The sequence below is a fragment of the Pleurodeles waltl genome, chromosome 3_1 (assembly GCF_031143425.1).
Source record: "Pleurodeles waltl isolate 20211129_DDA chromosome 3_1, aPleWal1.hap1.20221129, whole genome shotgun sequence".
NCBI lineage: Eukaryota > Metazoa > Chordata > Amphibia > Caudata > Salamandridae > Pleurodeles > Pleurodeles waltl.
This window is the reverse complement of record NC_090440.1, coordinates 1452504175-1452519907: the sequence shown is the minus strand read 5'-3', so window position 1 is coordinate 1452519907 and position 15733 is coordinate 1452504175. Positions and strand designations below refer to the sequence as shown.

The 15733-nt window shown below is 42.8% G+C and overlaps 1 protein-coding gene across 1 annotated transcript in view; it reads right to left on the bottom strand.

The window, feature by feature from the left end:
- SORL1 (sortilin related receptor 1) overlaps positions 1-15733 on the bottom strand; it is a 669532-nt gene that overhangs the window by 199728 nt on the left and 454071 nt on the right. The window contains exons 36-37 of the mRNA XM_069225024.1: positions 12262-12374; positions 10281-10385 (exon numbers count right to left, since the gene is read on the bottom strand). Of these exons, the coding sequence (XP_069081125.1) occupies positions 10281-10385; positions 12262-12374 (218 nt within the window). The remainder of the gene's footprint in view (positions 1-10280; positions 10386-12261; positions 12375-15733) is intronic.

Genomic DNA, 15733 nt, shown 5'->3' with positions numbered 1-15733 from the left:
AAGGGTCTGAATCCGACCTGGGGCGATTAAGCCCCATCGAAGCCAAAGGCGGCGTCAGCCGACGCTGCACCGACTGAGTCGTCGAGGATAAGAATTGGTTCGACGTCTATATTGGGCACCACCGACGTCGGGATCGTCAATAATCGACCCAGCGCCAGGGAAGGTCTCAAGGGTGCGACCAGTGCCGGTGCAGATCTGTGCACAGATCCAGAGATGACCTTGGTGGCGGGAGGCGAAGCTGCCGGCGCGGAACCCGAAGGCCCCTAGCCGAATCCCTTGGGCACAGAGGCACTGTATCAGGGACGGACTGCCCAAATATGAGGCGCATGGCCTCATAAAACTCTTTAAGCTGGGCGGAGGGTGCTCCGCGAAACTCGGTGAAGCGCGGAGCCGACCCAGACGCAGGCTCCGAGGACGGAGGCCTTGTGCATGGACGCTCTTCCCGCGTCACGTCAGCCGAGCGACGGGGCGAAGTGGGAGAACGATGGGACTTCTTCTTACCTTGGCCTGAGGATTTGAAGAAGATGAGTGGTAAGGACTACGCAACGGATCTCGAGACCTTCCTCTCGGGCGAGACCGGAACCTACACGGAGTCGAGTGCCAGGACGTCATTAGCTTTAGGGACCACTCCCTCAAAGCCTTCGGGTGCACGGTCCGGCACTCGGAGTACGACTTCGGGTCATGGTCACGTTCAAGACACCACATACAAACCTGATGAGGATCAGTCAACGACATCGTCCGATGACAGTCCTCACATGGCTTGAACCCGGTGTTCGGGGACATCCTGGACGCACCAATGTTTCACAGAAAAAGTTGACAAAATGGTTGAATTCGGCCAAAAAATAGCGATGGTAGCGCTTCTCCGGATCAGCGCAGGGCACAGAAAGAAAAGAACTGATGTCACTGAGTGAGGGCGTCGTCTATATACTACTCCAGACATCATCACGGCGATCACGACGCCAACGACGCCAGCGAAATCGACCCACTCCACCTGCCAACGCACAAGGGTATTGCTCAAAGAAAAAATCTCCAGATCCAGTCTGACGCCTGGGGGGAAATTCTAAGGTAAGGAATCTGCAACTAGAAGTCTCCCTCAGATAGTCATTGCTAAGTGCCCCATGCAGTGTTATGTTTCTTTTCCTATAGAATAACATTAGGGCACCCAAGGCTGAAAAGTACCTCTGCACCCGGATGTCCCAGTGCCTCCCGAAGTGACTTGTTGGTGCCTCCTTGTACCCCATCCTATACTCACCTTAACTCCAGAAGATTGGTCCTGTAGGCTGCTGTAAAATACCTGTATGCAGTATATGCCTTTCCTCAATAGTTAACATTACCGCTTCAGAAACTGCAGTGTTGATTTTTCAAACCTGCAAAAATTCATAACTCGAAACGTACTTACCTGATTCTGATGATCTTGGTGCCTAAAATTATATGAAGATAAGTGTTATTTTTATAAATTGGCGTGGATCTCCTTATTGAGTCGGGTGTATCATTTATTGCATGCAGTAAATGTCTAACACTCCACTCTGATAAGCCTAAGGCTGCTCAACCACACTACTCCCTAAGAGAGCACCTTGAGATTGCTAGAACAAGCCCCTGTCCACTAGTAAGGGAACCGCTGGACTCTTTGCACAGTATACTTCATTTTGCTATACAACTTAAAGAGCCAGCTTTCTAACTGAAGTCACCACGCACACTGAAACACAGCAGGGCCTCATCAGCAGGATGACAGGAGGTGGCAATGCATTTGTTAGAAATGGGGTCCTTGGTTGGCAGTCAGGTTACCCCATGTCCAGGCAAGGACCCTCATTCTAATCAAGGTAAAGGTGAATCACCCTCAATTAATCCCTGCTCACCCTCTTGGTAGCTTGGCATGAGCAGGCAGGCTTAACTTCAGAAGCAAGGTGTAAAGTATTTGTACCAACGCACACACTAACTCAGTGAAAACACTACAAAATGGTATCAAGTTTAGAAAAGTAGGTAATATTTATCTAAACAAAACAAGACAAAAAAACAACAAAAATCCAACATACACAAGTCAAGTTACGAATTAAAAATGCAATAGAGTCTTAAATCCTTTAGAAAACAGTGAGAACGTTGTAGCATACAAAAGTACATGGGTAGAGTCAAAATAAAGCCACACACGCGATTGTGCGTTGAAAAAGGCCAGCAATGCATAGATTTCTCAATCGCAAGCGAGAGCGTGAGTCGTTCCTCCCCCGGTCGGGTCGGCATGCGTCATTTCTTCTCTCCGCAAGAGAGGGATGCGTCGATCCGGACGGGTACCTCGGGTCCGGGCAGACTTTGCGTTGATTTTCCATGCCCAGCGATGTTGCGTCGAACTCCGGTCGCACGATGTCAAGAAACTGCGCTGTGTGAGGGCTTGCGTTGTTAACAGCAGCTGCTGCGGGTGTTACGCATCATTTCTCCAGCCACAAAGCCAGACAGCGAAGCGGGTGGTGCATCGAAAGTTTCCCCGCACAGCGGTCTTTGCGTGGATTTCTGTCCTTTTCCACCAGCTGCACCTTTCAAGTGCCCAGAGACAGGTTAGGGCACCACTTGGCAGGCAGGACTCAGCAGAAAGCACAAGTGTTGGCAGAGAGAAGTCTTTCCTGTCCCTGAAACGTCAACAGGAGGCAAGCTAAGTTTCTAGCCCTTGGAGATTCTTTACCAGTGGGAAGTCACACAAAAGTCAGTCTTTGTCCTCTCTCAGGTAGATGCAGCTACTGCAGGCCAAACCAGCAAAGCACAGTCACAGGCAAAAGGGGCAGTACTCCTCCAGCTTCTCCACCTCTTCTCCTTGGCAAAGGTTCCTCTTGGTTCCAGAAGTAATCTGATGTTCAGGGGCTTTGGGTGCTCTTCTTGTACCCATTTCTGCCTTTGAAGTAAGCCTACTTCAAAGGAAAGTCTCTGTTGTCTTTAAGATCCTGCCTTGCCCAGGCCAGGTCCCAGACACACCCCCAGGGGTTTGGAGACTGCATTGTGTGAGGGCAGGCACAGCCCTTTCAGGTGTAAGTGACCAGTCCTCCCCTCAGCCCAGATGGCTCATCAGGATATGCAGGCTACACCCCAGCTCCCTCTGTGTCACTGTCTAGAGGAGAGGTGCAAAGAGCCCAACTGTCAAACTGACCCAGATAGGGAATCCACAAACAGGCAGTCACAGAATGGTTTAAGCAAGAAAATGCCTACTTTCTAAAAGTGGCATTTTCAAACACACAATCTAAAAAACAACTTCACTAAGAGATGTATTTTTAAATTGTGAGTTCGGAGACCCCAAACTCCATGTCAATCTGCTCCCAAAGGGAATCTGAGTTTTAATAATATTTAAAGGCAGACCCCATGTTAACCTATGAGAGAGAGATGCCTTGCAACAGTGAAAAACGAATTTGTCAGTATTTCACTATCATGACATGTAAAATACATCAGTACATGTCCCACCTCTAGCTTACACTGAACCCTGTCATCGGGGCTATCTTGCACCTACCCTAGGGGTGCCTTACATGTATAAAAAGGGCAGGTTTAGGCCTGGCAAGCGGGTACACTTGCCAAGTCAAATTGGCAGTTTACAACTGCACACACAGACACTGCAGTGGCAGGTCTGAGCCATGCTTACAGGGCTACTAATGTGGGTGGAACAACCAGTGCTGCAGGCCCACTAGTAGCATTTGATTTACAGGCCCTGGGCACCTCTAGTGCACTTTACTAGGGACTTACCAGTAAATCAAATATGCCAATCATGGATAAACCAATGTAAACCTATTTCTACAGGGAACACTCACCCTTTAGCACTGGTCAGCAGTGGTAAAGTGTCCAGAGCAAACAAAACAGCAAAAACAGAGTCCAGCACACAGAAACAACGTGGGAAGTAGAGGCAAAAAGTTAGGGGAGACCATGCCAATGATGCCAAGTCTAACAGAATTAATATCCAACAGCAGCCTGGGCTGCAGGTGGACAAGAGCAACTGGATGAGGCACGTCGGCGACAGTGTGAGAGGAGCTGGCAGGCATGCTGAGTTTTAATTTTTGAGCAGTCTGGCAGCAGGAGGTCTCTTAAAAATGTTTAAAAAAAATAAACACTGCTCTAGCTTTGGAGCCATAAAAATATGCCCCCATGATCATCTTATGCGGACGAAGGCAGATGAGAGTGGTGGGAAATGAGGACCCAGCTAGTGGAAAATGCCACGCTCCCAACATCTTTTAAGAAAAATACATAGCTGCCCGATTACCTATAACACAATACAAAAAAAAGAGTACACTGTTCCTATAAAAAGGTGTACAGGTTCAAAGAGAGACACTTCTTTGGTTAGAAGCAAAAGCCCTCACACATCCAGTGGTTGTCATGCTTCATCATAGGGCCAGCTCCTCGTCAGGCTGGTGCTGCAATGCCTGACGGGCTCCACAAGGGGGCACTTTGCCAGAGATCTTTCAATCAAGAGTGTGTGCCGTAATAGCAGTAGGAATCTATTCAAACCTACCCTCGAGAAAAAGCAGGAAAAGAAGAAAATAAAAATTGGCTTTAGGGCCTCCGGGCAACAAATTTTAATTGGTGTGGAAGCTGTAGGTAAATATTAAAAACAGAGGGGAGTGGAGTAAGAATGAGGTTCCACCACTCTATAAACACCACCAGACTAAAGATGGAAATCCTCCCTTTAGCTGAAAAATGTGGTCAACATGTTTCGCGCCCTAAATGTCTTAACAGATCGTGTTGCGCTTCATCAGGGCCAAAAAATAACTCCTTAGCTTTGATATACACCTAAATAAGGTTGGAAAAGAAAAGGACTACTTACTTAGTGAGCTCTACTATCTTACAGTCTATATAGATGAACCCTCCCATATTAGAGATCAGGTACCTTGGTACTGAACTGACTTTTTGACGAACGTTGCATGTACTAACGTTGTCCAGCGCTGAAGACCAACCCAGCGGCCTACATCCCGGAAGTCATTACCTATAATCCTAATTCTGCATCACAGGTCATAAAGGTGGACTATGTTCACCTGTGTGCGGGTATTGCAGAACAAACTTCTGATACACAAATATAGAAGGTGGAAAGTTGGAATCTCCCAAATGCAGGCAAAACCTCTGCAAGGAAATGCCTCCTTGGCATGGTTACCCCCTTACTTTTTGCCTTTGCTGATGCCAAGTTATGATTTGAAAGTGTGCTGAGGCCTGCTAACCAGGCCCCAGCACCAGTGTTCTTTCCCTAACCTGTACTCTTGTTTCCACAATTGGCACACCCTGGCATCCAGGTAAGTCCCTTGTAACTGGTACCCCTGGTACCAAGGGCCCTGAGGCCAGGGAAGGTCTCTAATGGCTGCAGCATGTCTTATGCCACCCTGGGGACCCCTCACTCAGCACAGACACACTGCTATCCAGCTTGTGTGTGCTAGTGGGGGTAAAATGACTAAGTCGACATGGCACTCCCCTCAGGGTGCCATGCAAACCTCACACTGCCTACAGGTATGAATAAGTCACCCCTCTAGCAGGCCTTACAGCCCTAAGGCAGGGTGCACTATACCTACAGTGTCTAAGCAAAACCTTAGACATTGTAAGTGCAGGGTAGCCATAAGAGTATATGGTCTGGGAGTCTGTCATGCACGAACTCCACAGCACCATAATGGCTACACTGAAAACTGTGACGTTTGGTATCAAACTTCTCAGCACAATAAATGCACACTGATGCCAGTGTACATTTTATTGTAACATACACCCCAGAGGGCACCTTAGAGGTGCCCCCTGAAACCTTAACCGACTACCAGTGTGGGCTGATTAGTTTTAGCAGCCTGCCACACACCAGACATGTTGCTGGCCACATGGGGAGAGTGCCTATGTCACTCTGTGGCTAGTGACAAAGCCTGTACTGGGTGGATGTGCTTCTCACCTCCCCCTGCAGGGACTGTAACACCTGGCGGTGAGCCTCAAAGGCTCAACCCCTTTGTTACAGCACCCCAGGGCACTCCAGCTAGTGGAGTTGCCCGCCCCCTCCGGCCACGACCCGACTTTTGGCGGCAACGCCGGAGGAGATAATGAGAAAAACAAGGAGGAGTCACTGGCCAGTCAGGACAGCCCCTAAGGTGTCCTGAGCTGAGGTGACTCTGACTTTTAGAAATCCTCCATCTTGCAGATGGAGGATTCCCCCAATAGGATTAGGGATGTGCCCCCCCTCCCCTCAGGGAGGAGGCACAAAGAGGGTGTAGCCACCCTCAGGGCTAGTAGCCATTGGCTACTAGCCCCCCAGACCTAAAGCCACCCCTAAATTGAATATTTAGGGGCTCCCAGAACACAGCAAGATAGATTCCTGCAATCTAAGACGAAGAAGGACTGCTGAGCTGAAAAACCTGCAGAGAAGACGGAGACACCAACTGCTTTGGCCCCAGCTCTACCGGCCTGTCTCCTCACTTCTAAAGACACTGCTCCAGCGACGTGTTCCACAGGGTCCAGCGACCTCTGAAGCCTCAGAGGACAACCCTGCATCTAGAAGGACCAAGAACTCCGGAGGACAGCGGCTCTGTTCCACGGTGGGCTACCTTGGACCCAACTTTGAACCCCGTAGGTGGTTTACTTACCTGCAAAAACTAACAAACACTTACCTCCCCCAGGAACTGTTGAAAATTGCACTGTCTAGTTTTAAAATAGCTATTTGCCATTTGTGTGAAAACTGTATATGCTATTTTTCTAATTCAAAGTTCCTAAGGTTCCTAAGTGAAATACCTTTCATTTAAAGTATTGTTTGTAAATCTTGAACCTGTGGTTTTTAAAATAAACTAAGAAAAGATATTTTTCTATATAAAAACCTATTGGCCTGGAATTGTCTCTGAGTGTGTGTTCCTCATTTATTGCCTGTGTGTGTACAACAAATGCTTAACACTACCCTCTGATAAGCCTACTGCTCGACTACACTACCACAAAATAGAGCATTCGAATTATCTATTTTTGCCACTGTCTTACCTCTAAGGGGAAGCCTTGGACTCTGTGCATGCTATTTCTTACTTTGAAATAGTACATACAGAGCAAACTTCCTACAACCTCCAACTCCAAACCTTTTTCTTAATTGTTTTTTTTTTTCTTTTTAATAATACATAAGGCAACACTGCAGCATGAAACATCAAACATGCAGACATACTGAAATGCTCTAAACTGACAGATGAAAGAAAGCACAGAAAAAAATTATAAGCCAGGAAGGCTAAATATAAAGCTGTGAAAACATGCCATGATCCAAAAAAGAAGCCAACAGCTTCCATTACCCGGCAACCCGCGCATTGACAGGTGGTTTACAGGTTCAGGTAGCCACAAAAAAGTTTAAATGAAACTATATATGTACTTGTCATTCAGAAACAGAGACAAAAAGAATTGTGAGGGTTGCTTAGGACTTTAGAGAAGAAACCTTGAATGAAGAACTGACAGAACAAGTAACATTTGCTACGGCATTCTATGATCTCCTTTCATAATCATAAATAGAGAATAGAATACAACCTCACTGTGAAAAATTAAAGAGCACAAGTTCAAAATGTGAAGGCAATCAAGAAAGTTTTATTTGATAAGAAGGAAAAGAACCTAGTTAGAGCTCAGGCCAATCACTTTACCTGCTGTAATCTGTGCATTTAGATGGTAGTAAAGGTATAAATATGAGCTGACTTCCAATTAGCTGTTCTACAAACATCTGACACTGGGACACTTCTTAACCAAGCCTCAGTGGCCACTATGAAGTAAAGTTTCATTTAATCAGGAAGATGCGTGTGAGCTAGCTGATGGTACAATGAAATAAAATAAATTATCCATCTAGAAATGGATGACTTGGACGTAGCCAATCCACTCTAAAGTGTCCTATACTCAATAATGAGCTGTTTACATTTCTTAAACTCTTCTGTCTAAATAAAACTTCAGGACTCTCCTAAATCTAAGGACTGAAGAGACCCATCTGTAGGAGAGATGGGATTAATGAAGATATCTTCAAAAGATATAGTATAATTTAAGTCAACATCTGATTCTACTTACGGAAAAGAGGGATGCCTTCTCAAAAGAACCCAGTTTTTGTTAAAGACAGTTTGAGGTTCCATTCCAAACAGAGACTGAAGTTAGCTCTCTCATCATGCTGCTGTTTATGAGAGGAAGTTTTATTGCATTCCTCCAAAATGTCCTTTATAAGAGGGGTTATAAACAGGATTGCTTGAGGAAAACCTTTCCAGAATGCTATAGTAGCATATTTTTTATGATGATCACATATTTTTAACAGGACACTGGGTCACCGGCGTGAGAAAGACACCAGGTAGAACCGTTTCCATTTAAAAGCATGGGATACCCTTGTTGATGGTCTCTTTGCCTCCCTCATGAGATTCCTCTATTATTGACATAGAATTATATGCCCATATTTAAGGATTTCAGGAGCTATGTCTTTTTTGTGCCGCCCCCCCCGGCACCTGAGGTAGGAACACCTCTTGTGCAGCAGTCATATTTATTGATTTTAAGATATTGATTTAAACTGATAATTCAGTATCATTTATTTCACAAATTCACCAGCTACTGAAAAAAGCATTTGGCAAACAAGAAATATTGGAAGCGATAGGTGAGCCCAAAGATAAGTACAGAAAACACACATTCAATCTTGCTTATGTGTGAGTAACCTGTAGATCAGAATTCAGACTGCAAAAAGTCCAGCAGTTTCTGCTTTCTCTGTGAACACAAAAGAATATTCTGATAAGTAGTTGTTTGTTCTTTTTTCCATGTTTTTCTCAGCAAGTTATTTTGAACTTGTATATGCAGAATGTGAATCTGCCCTGCTGTTTTTGTTGGACTAAAAGAACAAACAGTCAAACTGAGGCTGCCGTTGTTTCAGCTTTAAACAAGTATTCTCAGGAAATGAAGTGATTTGAGATACAGAGTTAAGAGGAACACCATTCTGTTATAACACTGTATTGGATTGAAGGGAGAGCAATCTTCAACCACTTACTTAGGATTCAATGCAGTTTATTACATGCGATAAGCTTTTCAGTAGAAAGGAAAGATAAGAAAAGTCTATGAGAAGTGCTTGCCGCTACAGTAACTATTTTAGCAGTGTAGTTTATGTTTGAAAACTTGCTGAACAACTGATTTAAGATCAGACTGCGAAGGTTGGTTGGGATAATAAAAAAATATTTTCGGAAATATATTGGGCCCAATGGTGAGTCTAGTTTAACGGAGAAAAAAGGGGGTGTAGAGAAGTAAAATGCATTTTAAAAAAACAAAAAAAAACCACTTACATCAGATGTTGTGTCTAAGCACACTAATTGGGAGAGAGGCTGACCTTGTACAACAAAAACTGTTGCTTGCAGAATGTGACAGTAGGGCACTCTGCCAAGAGTGGATAAATCAACTGAAATGATATAGGAAATTGAGCTGCATGACAGGGAAGAAATTAAACATTAGGACGCATACATGAATACCGGGATTGAGGGCAAAATACTATATAACTAATTCATTCAGGGGCATGGATTATGATTATCTTACTCAATTAATGAAAAAGACAAGGAATGTGAAACAATGGGCGCCTCCTGACAGAACTCTTGTGAACTATGATGGAAGGATGAGTTGACAGGAATTTAAACTCATCCTTCCATCATAGTTCACGAAGGTAAACTGGGGAAGATATACAATAGCACAATAAAGGGCCGTCATGCTTGAGATAGTATCACCAGGGATTACCTAAAATGGTTTTGGTGCCAGGGGCCCATGGCCAGACTATGCAAAAAAAGTGAGCACATCCCTGGATGCTCTCAACGTGTGTGAAACAACTGGCAGCACAAGGCATGTGGGATTACAAACGAACAGTGCATATTTTCATTTCTCCGTATAGTACTTTTTCTTCATGTGTTTGCTTCCATTTATAACTCAGTTTTATTCCCTGTGGCAGCATGTTTGAGATTTCATACTGCAGTGTTGCCTTATGTAACTTTTGGGAGGAAAACAAAGTTAAAAAAAATACCTCATAAGGCTGAGGAGATTTTACAGCTTTTAGTCTCATTTAAAGGCATGTGATAAGTTTGGAACAGAAGTGTTGAGGAATGCCCAAAGACAGGCAGGAATTTGCGGTTTATGGTTTCAAGAAATCAGGGCTACTTTTCCACCACTCACCAAAGAATATAGTCAATAACAAATGTCTGCCTCTGTTCACGAGAGGTTATAAACTGGAAAAATTGGAGTCAGATTTCAGCTGCAACCACTGCTTATATACATCAGTGATTGCATTTGGTAAATAATATCCAAATCAAATAACACCACTGGGCAAAACAAGATGCCATTTTACTCACCCTAACAGTGTACAATGTATCAGCTTGGAGATTCTTTAGAACTATAGAGTTGTCGGTTGCTCGCACTGAGGACCATTCCTTGTTGCCATTTGTACTGAATTCCGCCTAGAAATAAATGTATCAATAAGAAAAGGGATATTGAGTGTTCAACATTGAACGTAAAGAGTCACCAGACGTGCACGAATAAAAACTGACTTAAATGGACAGACGTTATATATAGTCTAAAAAATATGCCGCAGCCACATGGTATAAAAGCAGTGCTGGCAAAAATAAAACAAACTTTCCTTTGTACGCTAACAATATTCATCTAAGGAGTAGTTAGTGCCTCATGGTGTTTTTTTTCAAAAAATAAATAAAAATGTGGAGTGCAAAACAACTCACATGCCAAACTTCTGTTGCTGAAGTTGGGGTGGGGAGAACTGGCTGGGGGCAATTTATTCCAGTGCATGAAAGCAGTGTCCCCTCCTTGAGTCCTCAAGAACCATTTGTTGTGCAGCTCATGAGAGATTTGTGGGTATGTGGACCTAGGGCTGTAAACTCCAACAGTCGAAATAGGAGTATTTTTATGAGGTTTTAAGGTGCTAAATTGTAAATAAAACAGGGATAATGGACACGTTTAAAAACTGCAAAACAGTAGTTTCGAACTATACTAATTAAATTATAAGCAAGGAACCCAGTTATCCTTTTTTTGTTGATCTTTTAAAATACAAATTACAAACACTGTTTCCCTTCCTGTACATTCACAAAAATAGACATTAGAACTTCTAAGAGCCTCTCCTTGCTGCCATTTATTACCCCAAGACTAGTAACTATGTACTTTAAAGCATATGGAATAATAAAAGGGAATGAGATTTCCTGCTGAAGCTTAAATACTTGAAGAGGTTCACATGTGCTAGTACTACAATGTTCTTGATTTCATAAAAAGTGTGCTGTTCTTTTCCATGTCGCTGATTAGCCCACCATATCCCTTGCGACTGGCAAAGTGTATATTTGTTTAAAGAAAAAAGGATATACACTAACTGCACATTCCATTTTTTTACCAACTATATAACGTGTAAGAAGGAGTTCAAGAAAATGAAAGCAAATAGAAAATATAGAAAAAAAGACATACATGGTAGACATGTCAGAAAAGAAACACCATTTAACACTGGGAGTACCACCTATAAGAAAGGCTTTCTTGTCACTCCTCAAAGTGAGGTGATGGCCTAGCTTCTTCTGCAACCAGTAGAAGATCAGAGTTACATCTGTGACAAAGTGAATACGTTTGTCCTGAGGATGAATCAAATAAAAAATCATCCTTAAATGCTAGATATATTTTTTTAAGAACCAAATCAATGGCTTGCAGATAGGGAAACTACTTAAACAAGATGCAGATGTCAAAGAAAAGTATACAGACCAAATTAGGCTGTTTTGCACAGACAAGTAATTTCAGCAGGAGGTGAACACCCTGCCCATGCAATAAGTGATCTGCAGATATCTAGAACTGGCATGAACTCATTTAAATTCCCCCTCGGCATTTCTTTAAGAAAACCTGCCCCTAACAAATCATATGTGTACTACTGGACTAGTTTTGACTAATCACTGAGTCCAATCTGCTTTACCCACTGAGATCATGGGTGAAATGTAAATGAGAGCAGCACATGTATATTTCACCTCATTTTTTTTTTTTTTTAAGCTGTGGCACACATTTCTGGGACATTAAGAGGGTGATGAGTTTCCAGGTCAAGAAAGCAGAAGAACTTTTGGAAACAGAGGTTTTCTCATTAACTCAGAGTTGGGTTGGTTACCAAAGCTACACATTTATTTTCGTGTTGTTTAACTTTTTGGCTGCATTTATATGTGGTATCCAATATTGTGAGTGAGATAATTTCATTACTGAATGGGAAAAGATTATCCGGTAAGCCAATGTTCAAAGACCTATTATAGCAGCTTACTCTCTAGATCACTTTGCGAAACAGATATCACACTAAAAAATACTTGCAATGTACTCCCGTATTGAACCATGAGCCTTGGACGGAGCAGCCCATCCTGCAGTAACGGACACATCAACTTCTTTATTTAGGGACAGGTGGAGTTTCTGCGGAGCATCAGGCACTAAAGAAACAAGTGTATAATTTAGTGTATATGACACATATAGGTTGCAAAGCTAGACATTAACATACAACCATTAATTTCTGGTCACAGGTGTGAGTTACAAAGACATACATTTCAATAAGGACTGCTTAATGATAATCATACTAAAATGTAGTCTATCGTTCAATTTACAAAACTGCCTCCATTCTACCAAGTCATCTCATTAGGACTGCTGTCCGGCAATTCATATTCCAGACTATAAAGAACCAACATGTCTTTAATAATTTTTAAGACCATCATTACTTGTTTTGGAAGCGTGTTGGGGCAATATATACATGTATAAGAGAATCCTTTCTAAACACTACCTTGTTATCATTTGGCCCCACTAGGCGTTGGGTCTATTTTTCTGGCACACAAAAAGTTTAGTTAACTCTGAATTATATTCAACATCGAAAAGGCTGTGCCCTTGATTTATTTCAAGTTCTGAATTCAAAAATACGTCGGAAAATAGCTAGAGGTGTATCCAGAAATTATTCTTATGTGGCAGGGACAGATGAAACCGATGGGGCCACCTAAAAAAAAGGTCACACACAGTGCTTGCATAACTTGCAACCCGTCATGTTTTGCTTTAGGTAGACAGTCTTTCTTTTCTAGTATCACTTGGCAAAGTGGTGTGGTTAGCATAGTGGACTGCCTGAGCTAAGGTGCGTGTTGCATAAGATAATTGGTGAATTTCAGGGTTTTTAATTTGTGTTAGCTGAACCATAACCAAGCTTTGACAATGTTTTTGTCAGGGAATTTCGGTGGTGTTTTATGATATAATGCAATTACCTCACCTGTTACCATTAAGAGCTGTGCATGGGGCTGAGTCCTGCATTCAGGAGTTTGAACAAGCCTTCCCACTCACCCTGCCATAGACGGCCAACATCCTCTGTGCGCGGCCTTTGGATGCAATACCGGAGTTTTTAAGAGACCTGCTGCGGCTGCATCCCACCAGAGCCTTCTCTCAACCATAGCTGTTTTTGTTTATATAAAATTGTGTATTTTTTATGTTTTGAGAAAATTACGCCTTTTGTAATGAACACAAAATGAGGGGGGTTGCATGATCACAATTGTCATTGAAATCACACCTGGTTAGTTTTTTCCCCAATTTGTTTTCGCCATATTTCAAACCTCTGAGTAGCTCCAGCATTCCACTGGGTGTATGCATCTTTCACATGGGCCCCGACCAACTTTAATTTAGAAATTTGTGTCCCATGGTGCAGAAATTGCAATTTTGTAAAAAAAAAAAGTTTTTCCTTTCATTAGCTAATCACATTTGTCAAAAAATTCAAATTGAATGAAAAAACACAATTTGTGGAATTGCAACAACCAAGGTATACAAGAGTGCTGTTTCAAGCCAACCCAATTTAAAAAAAATATATAAATATCCCAAAAACCAGTGAACGGGATAACATTAAGCCAGGAAAAGCACGCTTTTTGAGTTTAATGTTCTTTAATCCCACGTTTGTCGCAATCTGTTTCGTGGTTCTAACTGTAGGTGTGTGCAAAATGTATTATAAGAGCTGAAATGGAAAAGTTTTTTTTTAAACCCACCTTAACTTCCACCCACCATGTAACTCCATTTGTGACCTTCCCTATCCATGAAACGCAAGGGCAAATATGGCATAGATCCGATTACGAATGCCCAAAGTTATCAGTAAATAAAAAAACTGCATATTCAATGTAAAGTGAAGCTGATCTATATTTACGCAGGGGGCTACGTAACTGTGAAATATGGATCAATAACTTGTTTAATGTCTTCCCAATTATTAATGTCTTTATTCTCCACTTAAACTGTCTTTCTCTTTTACGTCTCCTCTGCCAAAAGTGCCTAAATTCTTTTCCTATCCTCATTTGCTCTTTTTGTTCTATAAATACATATATATACATATACACACATATATATATATATATATATATATTTTTTTACATTTAGTGTTTTTTAATAATCCTTCTCCTTAAGCCTGCTTAACCCTGCAGGTTTAGTAAATAGCTCAAGTGCTGCCCTCTGTTTTTCTCTTAGTGTACTTTGCTTTGGCTAAAAGGGGGGGGGGGGGGGTAAATGGGGCACAGGAAGGGACCCGGAGCAATGCAGCTGAGGCACAGATCCCAGTTGGACCTGCCCTCGTAATGCCTGTGATATTTAAATGATCTCCTCGTCTTACAGGTAGGAAAAGGGAAACAGTTAGGCCACTGGCATATTACCCACAGCGCAGCTAATGAGAAGAGTTGAATATTCTCTCCAGAGGTAAACCAATAACAGCACACAGTAAGTGATCTTAATGTATTAATTAGAAGCGTCAAGGGTAGATCATTTGCTTTTGGCAGGAGCAAATGTATTATTTAAATTTATAAAGAAAACTGAACAAACAAGGTGAGCTGAACAAGTATGTTACTTTTGGTAATACCCTTTCTGCTGCATACTCTAACTGCAGATTACTCACTTTCAGAGTACTCCCCAAGCACCAGAATGGATCTGAAATGTTTTGTTAGGATTGCTTTCACATGTCACTAGGTGGTGATATGTCATTCCATACGTCCCTGAAATCACAGAGAAGAGCAGCGTATAAGAACTAACTCTGAGGATTAGCATTAGTTTCTTGCTTTTCCCTTTCCATGCCATCAGGCAGGGAAGTGTGAACAACTGTTGGTACAAGGGTGCTGAATACTGACTTGAGATGGTTGTAGATGTTAAAAAAGCCACCCCAAAGAACGAGGAGGTGGGATGATTGTGAGGAATCTGAAGTTAGAGTATCCACTGGAAAGAGAGTTATCTAAGGTAAGTATACTTGATGTATATTTTTAACTGCAGACTCCGACACCTTAGAATGGATACAAAGGAAGAACCTCCCCAGGAGAGGATCTGTGGACTGGACTCAGACAAAAAAGTCATGCAGGACTGAGTGGGCAAAATGCTCTTCTAACTGAACCTAGATAACAAGGCAGTAGTGCTTAGTGAACGTACACACTGTCGCCCAACGTCACAGCCTGGCTGACATCTAGAACAGGCACTCTGCAAGCCAATGTGGTGGTAGCAGCCTTAGGCACTATGGAATGGGCTGCTTCTTGGCCCCTGCGTAGCAGACCGTGATGCAGAGGACTATTCACCTTGACAGGGTCTGCTTTTGCACAGCCTCCCCTTTCTGCGGCCTGGAAAACATCACAAAAAGCGAATCATCCGCAGTGTTCTTTGGTATCATCAATGTAAAAGCTTAAAGCTCTTTTAAGGTCCAGCAAAAGGAGGCTCGCCTCTTCTTTCAAGGGGAGAGCAAAGAACACTGGAGTGACCAACATGAAAGGAAATCACGACTTTAAGAATGCTGGCAAAGTATGTAGCA